Source organism: Oncorhynchus mykiss, chromosome 10 (assembly GCF_057628025.1).
Source record: "Oncorhynchus mykiss isolate SJ-2025 chromosome 10, ASM5762802v1, whole genome shotgun sequence".
Lineage (NCBI taxonomy): Eukaryota > Metazoa > Chordata > Actinopteri > Salmoniformes > Salmonidae > Oncorhynchus > Oncorhynchus mykiss.
Genome location: NC_143031.1, coordinates 47,137,141 through 47,155,321, shown reverse-complemented (window position 1 = coordinate 47,155,321; position 18,181 = coordinate 47,137,141). Strand labels below are relative to the sequence as shown.

Genomic DNA, 18,181 nt, shown 5'->3' with positions numbered 1-18,181 from the left:
TTCGTAAGGGAGGGCAGCTCAGTGTAAACAATTGTAACGGTAGGGTCAGTATCTTCCGGGAAGCTGCAGGGCTTACAGCTTCAGAGCTTTACCGTCTTGCCATGTTAAGGGTTGTATTGCACAGTTTTCTCCTATTTTTTAACAGGTCCAACATGCCAGCAAGCGGATCACAAAAGAAATGCAGTACAAGGGTATTGTCGATTGCATTACCCGCATTCCCAAGGAAGAGGGCTTCCTTGCCTTCTGGAGAGGTAACCTGGCCAATGTCATCCGAGCCTTTCCCTCCCAGGCCCTCAACTTCGCCTTCAAAGACAAGTACAAGAGTTTCTTCCTTGACGGTGTAGACAAGCGCAAGCGGTTCTGGAGGTACTTCGCTGGCAACCTGGCCTCTGGTGGCGCTGCAGGAGCCACCTCCCTTTGCTTCGTCTACCCTCTTGATTTCACCAGAACCCGTCTGGGAGCTGATGTCGGAAAGGCCAGAATGAGGGAGTACAATGGTCTAGCAGACTGCTTGGTGAAGACGTTCAGGTGTGACGGTCTGAGGGGTCTGTACCAGGGCTTTGCAGTGTCTGTACAAGGCATCATCATCTACAGAGGTTCCTACTTTGGCATGTATGACACAGCTAAAGGTATATAACGGATAACATTTTCACAGAAAGTTATTGGTGTCTGGACATTTTATAGATATGCGTGTGGATATGTAATATTTGGTGTGCTTGCAGGAATGTTGCCAGACCCCAAGAACACTTCCATCTTAGTGAGCTGGGCAATCGCTCAGTCTGTAACTACTGTGGCCGGCCTGACCGCCTACCCCTTCGACACAGTCCGTCGTCGTATGATGATGCAGTCTGGCCATAAAAGCGGTGAGTTTACCTGTGACCCAAACCATTTAAGCCCCGTTTCCATTGGCACTTTGAAGTCCACCCAGGTTGGGCTGCCTCCAGAAATGAGAAATTATGTAATGTTGCTAGGTATGTGTGACTGCAGCTGGCTTCGCTAATGTTGCTAGCTAGAGAGAAAGATGTTAAATAATTTTATCCACCTTTGCCATAATGTAACTAAAGTTACCCCATACTCCTGCCAGTGCCAGCAAGACTCAGAGCCATGTATTGCTGGCGTTAGCTAGCAAGCTAAACTTAGCGTCTTCTCTAGCATAACAGGCCAGCTAGCTTAATTCCTACCTTGCTTGCCATCGTATTGGCTATTAGCTAGCTAACCAACCAAGCAAACCAGACGACAGGTTCATATCAAGCTTTCAATACGACCTGGACAGCTAAAATTCCTGCTAGCTCACGTTAGCTACGTCACGTTAGCTAGCATTCGTTCGTCGACTGTTCTCATAAAAGTTTGTGTAGTGCAAAAATGAATGAAGGATCCAGCTATGGGGGTAATTTGTGTCATGTCTGTACTGCAGTACTGCTTGTCCATGTGCTAGCTAACAGCAACAAGCCCAGGCAAGTTATCTAACGTTGTGTCAGCATCCAGCAGTGATCAGCTTGGTGGTTGCATAGTCATAGCGTCACCAGTCCGAATTCCAATCGAGCTGGCACCAGTTGTGAAACTGGTCCTGGTTTCCCTCGAATTTGAGTATTCCATTCGAACCAGCTCAAATTCAGCCCTAATTTTAAGTGCCAGTGGAAACAGGGCTTTAGTGTTACCACGTTTAAATGAATCGGGAGGACTAGTAGCAACATACTATTTCAAATACTACTTAATTGGCATAACATCCTAACTTGTGTCGTCTTACATTTTTAAAGCTGATATCATGTATCTTGGGACCATTGACTGCTGGATGAAGATTGCTCGTGATGAGGGTGGAAAGGCCTTCTTCAAGGGAGGCTGGGCCAATGTTCTCCGAGGCATGGGTAGTGCCTTTGTGCTGGTTTTTTACGATGAGCTCAAGAAAGTCCTCTAAATTCCTTTTTTAAAACATCACTGGCTAAGTGTAACACAATTTTTCATGCCTATGGACTGCATTCTGCCTTATTTATTTGAACCCTGCCTTCCTACAGTCTATGGGTAGTGATTATGCGCCGGCCTTAGTTAGATAAAAAGGGACCGCCTTAAAGGTAAACCAAAGGTTTACAAACTACAGGCCACTAAGTACACTGGTTTAAATTAAGATATGGATTTCTCACCATTCCTGTAGAGTCTTAGTGGTCCCTTTGATGACATTTAGTGGACATAATTGCCCTATCGCTATGTTTTGACTACTGTGGTCCATGTTTGCTGCCATCTTGTGTGCTATATAAAATGTGTGCCTCTCCAACTCTCGCAACTCTTTTTCGGCAGTGTTGGCCATTCTACCATTCTGGCGGAGAAAACTGCACACTCGCGCTGGTAGCTAGCTAGCTACTGAAGTTAGTGCAATTTATTTAAAGTTGCCTTGCTAACTGGACACAAAAATTAAGTTAAAACCCAAGAAAACAATTTATAATATACCTCCTCCATCTCCTGTAATTTGAAAAAACGAATTCGAATTGAATAATGTCCCAAAAATGCTCAACTATCACTCTTAATCTCTATCCAACAATGTCACCAAGCTTCTCAACCCCCATAATGCTCTGTGGCACAATCCCAATACAACACACTAGGTTCTAGGCTGGGATGGGCTACAGGACAATAGGCAAGCAACTTGGTGAGTAGGCAACAACTGTTGGCGCAATTATTAGAAAATGGAAGAAGTTCAAAATGACGGTCAATCACCCTCGGTCTGGGGCTCCATGCAAGATCTCACCTCGTGGGGCATCAATGATCATGAGGAAGGTGAGGGATCAGCCCAGAACTACACGGCAGGACCTGGTCAATCACCTGAAGAGAGCTGGGACCACAGTCTCAAAGAAAACCATTAGTAACACACTACGCCGTCATGGATTAAAATCCTGCAGCGCACGCAAGGTCCCCCTGCTCAAGCCAGCGCATGTCCAGGCCCATCTGAAGTTCGCCAATGACCATCTGGATGATCCAGAGGAGGAATGGGAGAAGGTCATGTGGTCTGATGAGACAAAAATAGAGCTTTTTGGTCTAAACTCCAATCGCCGTGTTTGGAGGAAGAAGGATGAGTACAACCCCAAGAACACCATCCCAACCGTGAAGCATGGAGGTGGAAACATAATTCTTTGGGGATGCTTTTCTGCAAAGGGGACAGGACGGACTGCACCGTATTGAGGGGAGGATGGATGGGGACATGTATCGTGAGATCTTGGCCAACATCCTCCTTCCCTCAGTAAGAGCATTGAAGATGAAACGTGGCTGGGTCTTCCAGCATGACAACGACCCGAAACACACAGCCAGGGCAACTAAGGAGTGGCTCCGTAAGAAGCATCTCAAGGTCCTGGAGTGGCCTAGCCAGTCTCCAGACCTGAACCCAATAGAAAATCTTTGGAGGGAGCTGAAAGTCCGTATTGCCCAGCGACAGCCCCGAAACCTTAAGGATCTGGAGAAGGTCTGTATGGAGGAGTGGGCCAAAATCCCTGCTGCAGTGTGTGCAAACCTGGTCAAGAACTACAGGAAACGTATGATCTCTGTAATTGCAAACAAAGGTTTCTGTACCAAATATTAAGTTCTGCTTTTCTGATGTATCAAATACTTATGTCATGCAATAAAATGCAAATTATTAAAATAAAAATCATACAAAATGATTTTCTGGATTTTTGATTCCGTCTCTCACGGGTGAAGTGTACCTATGATAAAAATGACAGACCTGCTTTGTAAGTATTAAAGCCTGCAAAATCGGCAGTGTATCAAATACTTGTTTTCCCCACTGTATGTCTACGGAAGGGGGTGAGGCCTACCAGCCTCCTAGGTTTTGTATTGAAGTCAATGTAGCCAGAGGAGGACGGAAGCTAGCTGTCCTACAGCCACACCATGGTGCTAGCCCAGACACTGCTGTTCTATTTTAACCAATTATTTGGTGACATATTAATATATTTAGGTTAGTTTTTAATGTTTCGCTATTTTTATTTTTATGAAATTTCACTGAGGAGGATGATCCTCCCCTTCCTCCTCTGAGGAGCCTCCACTGGCCCTGAAAAAAGGGCAATGCAGATTAATGAAAGCTTGCCTTTCAGTGCTGTGTTTCAAGCTGTGCGAGGGAAACAGATTTATTTACACACTTGTTATAATTTGTCATATCATTATCATGTAATGGTAAATGTGTCTCTTTTCTTTGAATTCCTATCATACATTACATTCAATGACATTTCATATCATTTGTGTAATAAGTGCAGACAAAAATGGATCATCTAGTTTCATAGATTCACAAAGGTTGAAATATTAGATTTGGTGTTCTTAAGTTCTAACATAAATTAAACCGTGCTGGTGGTGTTGGGTGGCATGCATCCAGGTAAACACAGTAGTGTTGTCCTTCAAGTTAGTATTGGGGCATGGGTGATGACACCTTGCGCATTCCCTGAACATTTGGGCTGAGTTCACACAGGAAGCAAATAACGTACCTGCAGGAATTTGGAATCTGTAGGACAAGTTGCCAAATTCCTAAAGCATTAGTGCTGGCTGCCGATCGGGCCGCCAAAAGCATGCCTCTGTAGTTTGGTCGTTGAGGAGCTGCAGCGATGAGACAAGATCGTAATCACGAAATTGGGGAGAAAAGGGGCTTAAAATAATAATCCGGCACTATGTACAAAGAGGGCAGGTGGAGGAAGAGAGTGAATTGGGAGCCTTGAATAAAGAGATGATCATTTGAAGCGGATTACTGCTGAGTCACTCATGGAAGGATATGCCCTGGTCAACTGTACACTATATTGGAAGGATATGCCCCGGTTTTTAATTTTTATTTCCCTTTTGACTTTCGCTTCATGATAAGACTATAGAGCTCTGGCTTTTTGGAGATCTGCATGGCGGATCTTAGCCTGACAAAAAAAAATCACGTTTTATATATTGGTTGTAGGTAAGTGAGACCATCAATAACCATCTAGAAAAACCTTTGTGCATTGTTGTTTTTCCAGTACATTGTCGTTTTAGTGCACATACAAAATAAAGTCAAGGGCAGTAGTGTGTGCAGGTCTTTGTCCTTGCCCAGCACTAACACACCAGATTTAGCTTATCTTATGCATATGACCCCATGCTGGATGCTTGAGGTGGGACTCCCTCCAGACTCATGGCCCTCAGAGAAGCCTCCTCAGTGGGTGTCAGAACAGGGTCATGGAGAGGCTGCTTGTTCATGTGCAGGAGGCTGAATATCTCTTGTTCTAGGAAGGTTTGGGTCCTGGAGCACATAATATCTGAAATTAGTTTACAATCATGGAACACAAACAGAAATAAAACAAAGGAACTTTTTACACCAACCGTCCATCCAGCCACCACCTGCTCTATGCGTTTTGGGCCAGAGGGCTCCTGGTTCAGTGGGAAGACCAGCTGCTATGCCTTCTGGTTCTGTAGGACCACACTCTGCCAGCAGGACACCTCTTTTGACGTTTTCTCAAAAGCCACTTCTCTTTGGATCTGTAAAAGGATATTTGTTAAATCCTCAGTTGTAAACAGAGGCCTGCATTCAAGACTACCCTTTGATGGTCTTACCCGTTCTGTCTACTTCCTGGTCAGGGGTGTTTCCAGGGTGCTCTGGTTGTGTTGAAGGTTCTTCAGCTGCTTTTTCGTCATCATTAAGGCACTGGGGGTCTTACCCAAGGTTCCAATGAGGTCAGACACATTGATTTTGTCTCTTTTACCTGTCTGTCATGACACGCAGACAGACATACAGTTCAGACTGTCAAATCACATGTTCCTGGATCTTGTCAGACATTTAGCTACACTTTTCACTACTTGAACTGTCAAACTATCTTGATAAAAGCACAAGGGATTTTGAAAAAAGTAAACCGTGTACATTTAGTTTAATTTAACTTTGACTGTGAATTCTGACACCTCAATGCTTTCTTCAGACCGTTCAGTAAGCAGCTTCCTAATAGTATGAATAATGCACATTGACACAAAAACTGATCAAACATACATGACCACAAAAGCAACACAAATAAAAAATGTTACATTACATACTGTTGATTTCCTTCAATTGGTAGGCTAAGTCCTTGTCTTTGTTAGGTTGTAATTTGAAATACTTGCTACACCATAAAGTTAATGGTTATATGTAGGAGGAATGTATATGGTGGGTTTAATTGAGGGTGGATAAGATCCAGGGGTTTGGAAAGTTACTAAGTAAGGAAAAAGGCAATCACGTGGTTGTGGTCACTGATAAGGGTGGATAGCTGAAGATTAGTGAGGAATGTGGGCCGAGGTCAGGTCAGGTCAAGTCCCATGAAAGGAGAAGGAACAGTTTTATTACCCACATCACATAACTTCCTGCCTAGCAACAGAGATGTAGTGTTTAGAGAAAAGGAGGAGACAAAAGCCTAAAGGGAGGTATAAATACTTGTGCTTGTGTAAACATGTCTTTGTCTTATACAGCTGAATGACCCAGGGGTTGAATAAACTTGGTTTGAGCTTTACTAGTCGTCCGTGAGTTTTACTCTGTTCATTTAGAATCTAACATCTTGTACAACTCCAGAAGTCCCACTTTATCTAGGAATGTACCATTAAAACATGATCAGTTCTGACCTATTCTTACATGGAAAACTCTTCCAAGAGCTGGCCGCCTGGGCAGAACTGAGCAATCAGGGGAGAAGGTCCTTGGTCAGGGAGGTGACCAAGAACCCGATGGTCACTCTGACAGAGCTCCAGAGTTCCTCTGTGTAGATGGGAGAACCTTCCAGAAGAACAACCACCTCTGCAGCACACCACCAATCAGACCTTTATGGTAGAGTGGCCAGACAGAAGCACTTCTCAGTAAAAGGCACGACAGCCCACTTGGAGTTTGCCAAAATGTTCCTAGTGTACTTTCAGACCACAAGAAACAAGATTTTCTGGTCTGATGAAACCAAGATTGAACCCTTTGGTCTGAATGCCAAGCATCACGTCTGGAGGAAACCTGGCAACATCCCTACAGTGAAACATGTTGGTGGCAGCATCATGCTCTGGGGATGTTTTTCAGAGGCAGGGACTGGGAGACTGGTCAGGATCGAGGGAAATATGAACGGAGCAAAGTACAGAGAGATCCTTGAAGAAAACCTGCTTCAGAGCGCTCAGGACCTCAGACTGGGACGAAGGTTCACCTTCCAACAGGACAACGACCCTAAGCACACAGCCAAGACAACGCAGGAGTGGCTTCGGGACAAGTCTCTGAATGTCCTTGAGTGGCCCAGCCAGAGCCCGGACTTGAACCCGATTTAACATCTCTAGAGAGACCTGAAAATAGCTGTGCAGAGACGCTCCCCATCTAACCTGACAGAGCTTGAGAGGATCAGCAGAGAAGAATGGGAAAAACTCCCCAAATACAGGTGTGCCAAGCTTGTAGCGTCATATCCATGAAGAATCAAGGCTGTAATCGCTGCCGAAGGTGCTTCAACAAAGTACAGAGTAAAGGTCTGAATACTTATGTAAATGTGATATTTTTTAAATACATTTGCTAACATTTCTAAAAACCTGTATTTGCTTTGTCATCATGGGGTATTATGTGTAGATTGATGAGGGGAGGAAAACAATTTAATCAGGCTGTAACAAAATGTGGAAAAAGGGGTCTGAATACTTTCTGAATGCACTGTATTTCCCCTCTTGTCCAGGTGGGAGAGTGCAGTATGAAGTGCAATTGAGATTGCGTCATCTGTGCATCTATTGGGGTGATATGTGAATTGGAGTGAATCTAGGGCAGGGGTCTCCAACAGGTTGATTGTGAGTAGCTCGCAGCCCAACTATGAGTAGCTTGCCAAACAATTCTGAAAGTGCATGCAATGTTCCACCGAAAACTTTCAAACAAATCTCACACATCAGACAGTGCAAACTCCCATCTACAATCTAATCAATGCAACATTGACATTATCACACCCCTGGTTATCCACTATTGGCTTAAAAATCAAAATCTAACTATCTGGCAATTCATTTCCAGCAATATTGTCCCTGTCTGTCTGTGTGGTGCGCGTGTATGTCTATCACTCCGTGTGGTCAGTTGATGTGATAACCGTCTTGTGTGTTGATTAGAGGTACTTTCCCTAAAGCCTTATCAATTAACCCATCAGAGTCTAAGCCGGGGGGGCTCCACTAAGCTATATGAAATTGTTGTAAGAAGGTCATACTAAGTATAAAAAAAAGATATCCCAAAAATGTATATGATGAAAAATATTTTGTCTTACTGCTATTAGCCCATGTAAACACATTGCATTACAGATTCACTACATGGAATAGATAATCCCCCAAAAACAGAAAAAGGAAGTTTGTTCTGAAGTGCCTCTCCTATATCTGAGAGATACTTTTGTATAGATAGTGTATGTGGACACCCCTTCAAATTAGTAGATTTGGCTATTTTAGCCACACCTGTTGCTGACAGGTGTATAAATCGAGCACACAGCCATGCAATCTCCATAGACAAACATTGGCAGTAGAATGACCTTCCTGAAGAGCTCAGTAACTTTCAACGTGGCACCGTCATAGGATGCCACCTTCACAACAAGTCAGTTCGTCAAATTTCTGTCCTGCTAGATCTTCCCCAGTCAACTGTAAGTGCTGTTATTGTAAAGTGGAAACATCTAGGAGAAACAGAACACTACCTGCCCCAATGTATAGTGCCAACTGTACAGTTTGGTGGTGGAGGAGGAATTAATGGTCTGGGTCTGTTTTTCATGGTTCGGGCTAGGCCCCTTAGTTCCAGTGAAGGGAAATCTTAATGCTACAGCATACAATGACATTCTAGACGATTCTGTGCTTCCAACTTTGGGGAAGGCCCTTTCCTGCATGACAATGCTTCTGTGCACAAAGCGAAGTCCATACAGAAATGGTTTGTTGAGATCGACGTGGAAGAACTTGACTGGCCTGCACAGAGCCCTAACCTCAACCTCATCAAACACCTTTGGGATGAATTGGAAGGCCGACTGCGAGCAAGGCCTAATCGCCCAACCTAACTAACGCTCGTGGCTGAATAGAAGCAAGTCCCCACAGCTATGTTCTAACATCTAGTGGAAAGCCTTCCCAGAAGAGTGTAGGCTGTTATAGAAGCAAAGGGGGGACCAACTCCATAATAATGCCCATGATTTTGGAATGAGATGTTCAACAAACAGTGAGCTTGTGTGGCCTACCACTTTGCAGCTGAGCCGTTGTTGCTCCTAGACATTTCCACTTCATGATAACGGCACATACAGTTGACCGGGGCAGAAATTTGACAAACTGACTTGTTGGAAAGGTGGCATCCTATGACGGTGCCACGTTGAAAACCACTGAGCACTTGAGTAAGGTCATTCAGTAAGGCCATTATTTTGTATATATAGTGTATATTGAGACCCGGGGAATATTTGCTGGGGAGAGAAGAGAAGAATGTGACCATTTGAAAGCTAAAAAAATATTGCGAAATGTTTAATGCTAGAAAAGGTTGGATACCCCCGGCTCTAGGGTGTCTGGGATGATGGTGGTGATGTGTGTCATGACCAGCCTGTCAAAGCACTTCATAATTAAAGATGTCATATAGGCAAGTTACATTGGGGCTCTTGGGAGCAGGGACAAAATGATGGTCAGCTTGAAACATGTTGGGATTACAGACTGAGACGAGGAGAGATGTCTGAAGACACTTGCCAGCTGGTCTTCGCATGCTTTGAGAATGACGGCGGCCTTGTGACTGTTAACCTTTTTTTAAACGTTTTGCTCATATCGGCCACGGAGAGCGAGATTTCACAGTCATTCTGAAAAACAGGGGCTTTCACGCAAGGCACAGTGTTATATTCCTCGAAGCAAGCATAAAAGCCATTTAGCTCGTTTGGGAGTTCTGCATCACTGGGCAACTCATGGTTGGGTTTCCCTTTTGTAATCCGTTAACGTCTGCAAGCCCTGACACATTCGACGAGTGTCGGAGCCTATGTAATAGGATTCCACCTTAGTCCTATACTGGCCTTTTGCATGTTTGATGTCTCGTCTGATGTCGTAGCGGGATTTATTGTATGCGCCCATGTCCATATCCTGTTCCTTGTAAGGGGTAGCTCTAGCCTTTAGTCCAGCACGGATGTTGCCTGTAATCCATGTTTTTTTTTGGTTTGGATACTTTCCTATCACTGGTACTTCCTGTTTGAGCAGGAGAGTGAGTAGTCATGGTCAGATTGAGGTAGGGTGGCATTTTGCCCACTCTCCCCTATGCACTCACAGCGAATTGCGGACTGGTTACGTGCTTAACTATGACGCTGCTAAAAAACTCTGGGTTTAAAATGGTACAGTTCGTGCATATTTAGGAGTTGAGAAATAAATAAAGTTGGAACGGAAAGCTAGGAACTTCCTCTTTAAACTGTTGTTTCCTGCTCAATTGGAAGAATTGTTGGGCATTGACTGCTTGTCAGAATGCAGGTTTCCCTCTGACTCGTAACTTGAATGCAACTCGAGATTAATATTTATCTCATATAGAACGCACAACAAGCAGACAATGTAAATTGATAAACTATTCTACTATGGGCTTGTCCAATTTTTCAAATCATTACTTGTTACTTTTTGGAGAGGAAAAGTAAATGTGGACAGTTCTAGCATCTTCACAGTGGGCCTCGACAGAAACATTTGTTCATGTTTCATATGTTTTGGGCTTAGCGACAATGATTTTGCCATGGCGCAACACCACAGTTAAATGAGTACAGCAGAAAGACTGGAGCTATGGATGCAAGGACTGACCATCCATGATATCAACATTATAGTTTTAACAATATTTTGAGGCTATACATAGTTTGTTTACATTTACCATGGTTGTAAACATTGGAGTAAGACAAGCTTATATTTTGGGTTCTGATGGGGTACGACAGCTGAACTAAGCTCATGAAGCATTTATAAGTTATATTCTACAAGAATCAATGGGTATATAATGATATTCCATACCTAAAATGTATATAGCCACTAAGGATTCTAGCTTTAAATTACAGTGCATTTATGAGAAGAAAAAAAAATACTTTTGAGTTTAAAGAGTTTTTTATTGGTGGAGCACTGGGATACCAATATCCCTGTGAGCCTCCCCGGCCCATGTTGCCCAGGATTAAGAACATAAATGAATAATGTTACATTGTAATGTATTACACCCTCTAAAGTTATTCCCGAATCCCTTGGACAAAATTATTTTAGTCTGTTAGAAATATTCATAAATAAAATGACCCCACTGAGAAAATGACCCCACACTGCAGTATGGTGCATTACACTGTATTCTAGTGTGCTCTACTGTACTGATCTCTACTTTACTGTACTGTTCTCTACTGTACTGTGCTGTCCAAACTTGCGATCCTATCAAGAGCAGTGTGCGGTTTCCTTTTTTCCTTCAATTACTTTTCAACGTCCATGGACGCCCCTTGTTGGCCGGTCGCTCAGGGGGGGAGGATGCTTGTTACAGTAAACGGAGGGTAGGTGGTAGGTGTCATGGTAGGTGTCGGTAAGAGCCATGGGATGTGACATTAACTGGGCGAGTGAGAAGAGCGGCAGCGAGAGGGAGAATGAGGGGTCGTCCAGACTTTTCACAGTCTTGCTTTGTCCACCAAATGACAGAAAGAGAAGAAAAACTGTCATGAGCTGAACATAACAGTCAGTGGAAGGTAGGACAGTAGCAGGTGACCCAACTGTGGTTTGTGACTACAATGATTTCCCATTGTAGCCAATTCAATTGTAGTAATTAACAATTTGGTAACAGAATGAGTTTTAATCACGTAATAATTAATAAACAACCTTGATATCAGTAAAAACACAAACTAATTGGTAGGTCTACCTTAATTGTTACTTCTGGGAGCTTTCATTATCCTCCCTCCACATGAGGGAGAGAAATTAGAATATTTTAAAGATGTTTAGATTTTTTGGTAATGGAATTACAAAGCACAAAGCAATATTTCTTAAACTTACAGTAGGCAAATCATTTCTCCAAAACTAAATATAAGTGTTGCTATTAGTTGGCAGGAATTCTTACTTCAACATTATTTAGGGTGTCCAAGCAAAAACGCCTATTTTGACAAATGGGTAAAATAATATGTTAATTGTGTAGATAATCCCCTAAAGTACTGTCTATCATAATCCGTTTACCCTTGTTGGATGGTCAAAATTAGGGTGACTAAATCAATGGAGGCCACAAAAAAAGTGGTCAAAAATAAGGGAATTTGCACAGCATCGAAATAGCTTGGTTGGATGCTGTGCAATAATGAAGGCTAGCTAACAGGATTCCCTTTCCCCTTGAACTCGTCATATTTCTTCTCTAATTTATTTGTATTTAACTAGGAAAGTCCGTTAAGAACAAATTCTTATTTACAATGACGGCCTACCCCAGACGACGCTGGGCCAATTGTGCGCCACCCCATGGGACTTCCAATCATGGCCAGATGTGATTCAGCCTGGATTCAAACCAGGGACTGTAGTGACACCTCTTGCACTGAGATGCAGTGCCTTAGACCGCTGCGCCACTCGGGAGCCACATGACATAAAACAATAGAGGTAAGATAGATATCGATTTTGAGACATGACATGTAGTAGTATTTTCATATTTAGCATACACTTTTAATATCTATTTCTCACAAAAACAAGTGTATCTCTGAAATGTCAACAGCGTCAGGGCACTGTGTGTACCACAAGTTTATTTTATTTTTTTCAAAGCCTTTCACACTTCATTCCGCTCGTCATGAAAATGTTTCCTTTTGCAACCTGCGGAAATGACCACCACCACATGTAAAATCGAGTTGCTACGAGAAAGCTGCACCCCTCAGTCGACAGAGCTCGCTGCTTATTATCGGATGTATTAGATTACGAATTCCGACTTTTGGGATATAATGTTATTGAAATATTTTGAGACAAACCCCACTGAACGATTCAGAAGAATCAAATGTGTCTTGGTCAAACGTATTTAAAAACAAAAATATATATATATATTTTATAACATAGGGAGGTGAAATTCATCACCAAAGCGCATATTCACCCAGTCTGAGCAGAGTGATGCATTTCTAATACATCTGTTTGCCCAGAAATAAAAGCCTTTGCTTATTCCTAATTTTAAGGTTTGAAACTTTGATAAATGTACATCTATATATTTTTAATATTGACTCTTAGCTTTCATTTGACACCCAATTTGACATGCTCAGAACTAGAGATGAAATGGTATGAAAATTTCATATCACAATTATAGCGACCAAAATGATCACGGTTATCAGTATTATCGTGGTATTGTTAAAACGTGCTGGAAATGTTCAAAAAGTACTGATACACACACTGAAATAATTTCACCAAGTTTTATATTGAAAACCACTTTGTGTGCATAAACATTCAAATAATAACATTAAACATGAACATTAAAGATGGCACCATGTGGCCATGAGAGGTAAAAGTTTCCCTAGTGCAGGTTTAAATGAACACAACCTTCAGTAAGCAAATCAAATGTGCATTTAAAAGCAACACAAATAAAGCAATGTGCATGTAAGAACAATACAACCATATGTAAACACATCCAATGTGCATGTAAGAACAATACAACCATATGTAAACACATCCAATGTGCATGTAAGAACAATACAACCATATGTAAACACATCCAATGTGCATGTAAGAACAATACAACCATATGTAAACACATCCAATGTGCATGTAAGAACAATACAACCATATGTAAACACATCCAATGTGCATGTAACAACAATACAACCATATGTAAACACATCCAATGTGCATGTAACAACAATACAACCATATGTAAACACATCCAATGTGCATGTAAGAACAATACAACCATATGTAAACACATCCAATGTGCATGTAAGAACAATACAACCATATGTAAACACATCCAATGTGCTTGTAACAACAACACAACCATATGTAAACACATCCAATGTGCATGTAAGAACAATACAACCATATGTAAACACATCCAATGTGCATGTAACAACAATACAACCATATGTAAACACATCCAATGTGCAGGTGTTGACATTAAAATAACAACACAAAATATGTTTAAATCAAATGAACAGCACTGATTGTATGTCTGTTCTCTCCTTCACAATAAAACGAGGGGCTGCTGGTCTAACATCCTGTATATATGCATCTTTGTTCACTTGAGATTGAAATGTAAAAATGTCAGCATATTTACTTTGTCCGGTTTAAGTAGTGATCTGCGAGGGGAGGCAATGTGCCCGCTGGCACTGAACACTCTCTGATGGCACGCTGGTTGCTGGGATGCACAAAAGCTTCTTGGCAACCCTGGCAAGGTTGAGGCAGCTCTGATGCATGGCCCCTCCACCACACCAGTGGATCCTCTTCTGCTGGAATGGGTGGCAGAGACAGGTAGACCCGGATCTCTTCTTTCACTATGTCTTCTGGGGTGGTCGGAATCTGACCCTCTTCGCCTCTCTGCTGCCTCTTTCTCAGTAACCCAGCCAGGACTTTCCCCTCTGATGCCGATGTGGGGGTGTTGGTGGTGGAGGTGCTGCTGGTGCTTTGTGGTTCTTCCCTGACTTGTGCAGCTGCCAGCTTCAAGGCCTCTGGACACAGCTGTCAGTGTCAACTTGTGCAGCCTCAGGCGCATCTAAAAGGCTCCTTTTGAAGCGGGGGTCAATGAAACAAGCCATGTGCATGACTCTCTTTGCCTTCTCTGTGTATCTGTTGTTAATGTCTTCACTCATTACCCTATTCATCTCCTTGTTCAGGGATGGCTCCGTAGTCCTTTTCCTCCAGAACGTCACGGGTGATGTGGTCCAGGACAGGCTTGATGGCTGACAGTGTCACTCGTGTCTATGAGGCAAGTGCATCTGTAAACTTTCTCAGAGGTTCAAGGAGCTGGCACAGTTGCTCCCATGACACTTATGTCGGCATCCTTGTTCCTTGTTCCTCATCCTTGATGCCATGTTCCTCTATCTCCCGCCAGGGTCACACAGACTGGCTGCTGTTGGCTGAGGAAACGCTCAAGCATCTTGTGTGTAGATCCCCATCGGTTCACCACATCATGTATCAAAGCCTTCAGTGGCATGTTGAGGGCAGCTTGCTTTTCTCTCAAGTTCTCTCCTCTTCCAGCTCCGTGAGAAGCCTTGGACCAGATGACGGCAGGCCTTGACTGCTGTGTCAGCTCTGAATTTTCAGAGCCTTTGAGATGACCAGGTTTAAATTATGGCCAAAGCACCAAAGCCACAGATCTGGGAACTCTTCAAAAGCCTTGATCATGTTTGATGCGTTCTGTGGTTATGCAGACCAGGTCTTTCTCGTTGATCCCCCACTCTTCCAGCATATTCTCAAAAAACACTCTGATGATGTGAGTCGAGTGATCTTCTGGGAAGAACTGTATTTCTAGGCAGTTTGATTCCAGTTGCCAGTCTAGGGTGAGGTAATGGATAGTGAAGCTGATGTAGGGTTGACCACCCTGCTTTTACTGGTCAAGAGGTCAGTAGGTGCAGCAAACCATGTGCCTTGAGCCAAACTTTTTCCAACATCAGCTTTACCCTGGTTGTACAGGTTTGGGATTTCAGTCTTAGAAAATAATGTTCGTGATGGCACTTTGTAGTGAGGCACGGCAACCTTCATCTGCCTCAGAAAGCCAGGCCTCTCAACAATTTGAAATGGCATCATGTCCTTTGCAATGTAATATGAAAGGCCTGCAGTGAGGTCTTGAGCATTTTTTAAATGTTGGTGCATAAGCAGCCTGCCTTTTAAATGCTTGCTGGAGTGTCTGTGTCCCAACTGTAGATGAGCGACCAGTAGCATCACTGGGTTTGCCTGCTGCACGCCCAGTCTGTAAACAAGGGAATAGCAAATGTATTATTATGATTAACTCACTCACTCACTCACACACACACACTATATTCTGTGTTACATTTGAGTATATGCAATGACCCCATGCACAATTTACATAAATACAACTGAGTCTTAACCTGTCTAGGACTGGGGTGCCGCTAGCGTTCCACTAGCATATTTATATCCAAAAATCTTATTTTACATTGGCGTGTTATGTTCAGTAGTTCCAAAACATGCAGTGTTTTTGCAGAGAGCCACATGAATTTACAGAAATACTCATTATAAATGTTGATGAAAATACATGAGTTATACATGGAAATATAGATAAACTGCAACCGCTGTGTCAGATTTCAAAACAACTTTATGGAAAAAGCATAATCTGCGTACGGCGCTCAGAGCCCAAACCAGCCAAAATAAATATCTGCCATGTTGCGCAGTCAACATTAGTCATAAATAGCATGATAAATATTCACTTACCTTTGATGATCTTCATCAGAATGCACTCCCAGGAATCCCAGTTCCACAATAAATGTTTGATTTGTTCGATAATGTCCATAATTTATGTCCAAATAGCTTCTTTTGTTAGGGCGTTAGGTAAACAAATTCAAACGCGCGTTCATGTCCAGTCGGACGAAAAGTTCAAAAAGTTATATTACAGGTCGAAGAAACTTGTCAAACTAAGTATAGAATCAATCTTTAGGATGTTTTTATCATAAATGTTCAATAATGTTCCAACCGGAGAATTCCATTGTCTGTAGAAAAGCAATGGAACGAGAGATACCTCTCATGTGAACACGCGTGACTGAAAACGAAGCTGCTGCCAGACCCCTTAATCAAACAGCTCTCATTAGTTCCCACTTCACAGTAGAAGCCTGAAACAACGTTCCAAAGACAGTTGACATCTAGTGGAAGCCTTAGGAAGTGCAAAATAACCCATATCCCACTGTGAATTCGATAGGGGCTGAGTTCAAAAACTACAAACCTTAGATTTCCCACTTCCTGTTTGGATTTTTTCTCCGTTTTTTTCCTGCCATATGAGTTCTATTATACTCACAGACATCATTCAAACAGTTTTAGAAACGTTCAAACTTCTTAGGGCTAGTTGTTCCGTGAGCGGGACACCTGCTGACAACATCCAATGAAATTGGAGGGCGCGCAATTCAAATAAATATTCATAATATTAAACATTCATTAACATACAAGTGTCTTATATAATTTAAAAGCTTAACTTCTTGTTAATCTAACTGTGTTGTCAGATTTCAAAATGGCTTGACGGCGAAAGCATACCATGCGATTTTCTGAGGACAGCGCCCTACATCAGCATATTTTTCAACCAGCACAGGCTTCACAAAATCCCAAATAGCAATGAAATAAATCACTTACATTTGAAGATCTTCCTCTGCAATCCCAAGGGTCCCAGCTACAACATGAATGGTCGTTTTGTTCGATAAAATCCTTCTTTATATCCCAAAAAGTCTCTTTAGTTGGTGCCATTGATTTCAGTAATCCACTCAGACAAAGGACTACAAAAAGCAACCGCTAAACTTCGTCCAAACAAGTCAAACGACGTTTCTATTTAATCCTCAGGTACTCTAAAATGTAAATAAACTATAATATTTTACACGGAAAGTAGTATGTTCAATAGGAAACGAAAATTCATAAGCGCACGCCGAAAGACTGATTTGCTTCAGGTGGTCCCTTAACAAAAGCTCCAAATACTTCGTTTTTCAAAAAAGAAGCCTGAAACCTTGAAAAAAGACTGACATCTAGTGGAAGCCATAGGACTTGCAATCTGGGCGACAGTTACAAAGAAACAATAGGTTTCCATAATAAGAGCCTGGGAGCTCAAAAAAAGATTTCTGGTGGGATTTTCTTCAGATTTTCGCTTGCCATATAAATTATCTTATAGTCTCAGACATTATTTTAACAGTTTTAGAAACTCAAAGTGTTTTCTATCTAATGCTACCAATTATTTGCATATCCTGGCTTCTAGGCGTGAGTAACAGGCAGTTGACTTTGGGCACGTCAGTCAGGCGGAAATTCAGGAAACTAGCCCTAAGAAGTTTTAATCTGCACGGACATATTTTTCCAGAGTAGACCCTTTCGCTTTTTCTCTTCCTCTCTGCCCAGATCTGATGAAATTGACCCCTTGCCCGGCTCTAACATTCACTTTGGAAAACCTCCTGGCTCTCTAATCATGACCATCCAGTCCATAATGAATGAGTGAGTCTTATCTTCTTGTGATATCTATCTATCTATCTATCTATCTACAGTTGAAGTCGAAGTTTACATACACCTTAGCCAAATACATTTAAACTCAGTTTTTCATCATTCCTGACATTTAATCCTAGTAAAAATGCCCTGTCTTAGGTCCGTTAGGATCACCACTTTATTTTAAGAATGTGAAAAGTCAGAATAATAG

General features: G+C 42.3%; 1 protein-coding gene across 1 annotated transcript in view; it reads left to right on the top strand.

Moving 5' to 3' along the window:
- The window catches only part of LOC110534108 (ADP/ATP translocase 2), a 28,413-nt gene extending 24,775 nt beyond the window's left edge, over positions 1 to 3,638 (top strand). Inside the window, exons 2-4 of the mRNA XM_021618782.3 lie at positions 146 to 629; positions 723 to 863; positions 1,758 to 3,638. Of these exons, the coding sequence (XP_021474457.1) occupies positions 146 to 629; positions 723 to 863; positions 1,758 to 1,915 (783 nt within the window). The 3' untranslated portion in view covers positions 1,916 to 3,638. The remainder of the gene's footprint in view (positions 1 to 145; positions 630 to 722; positions 864 to 1,757) is intronic.
- Positions 3,639 to 18,181: the final 14,543 nt, after the last annotated feature.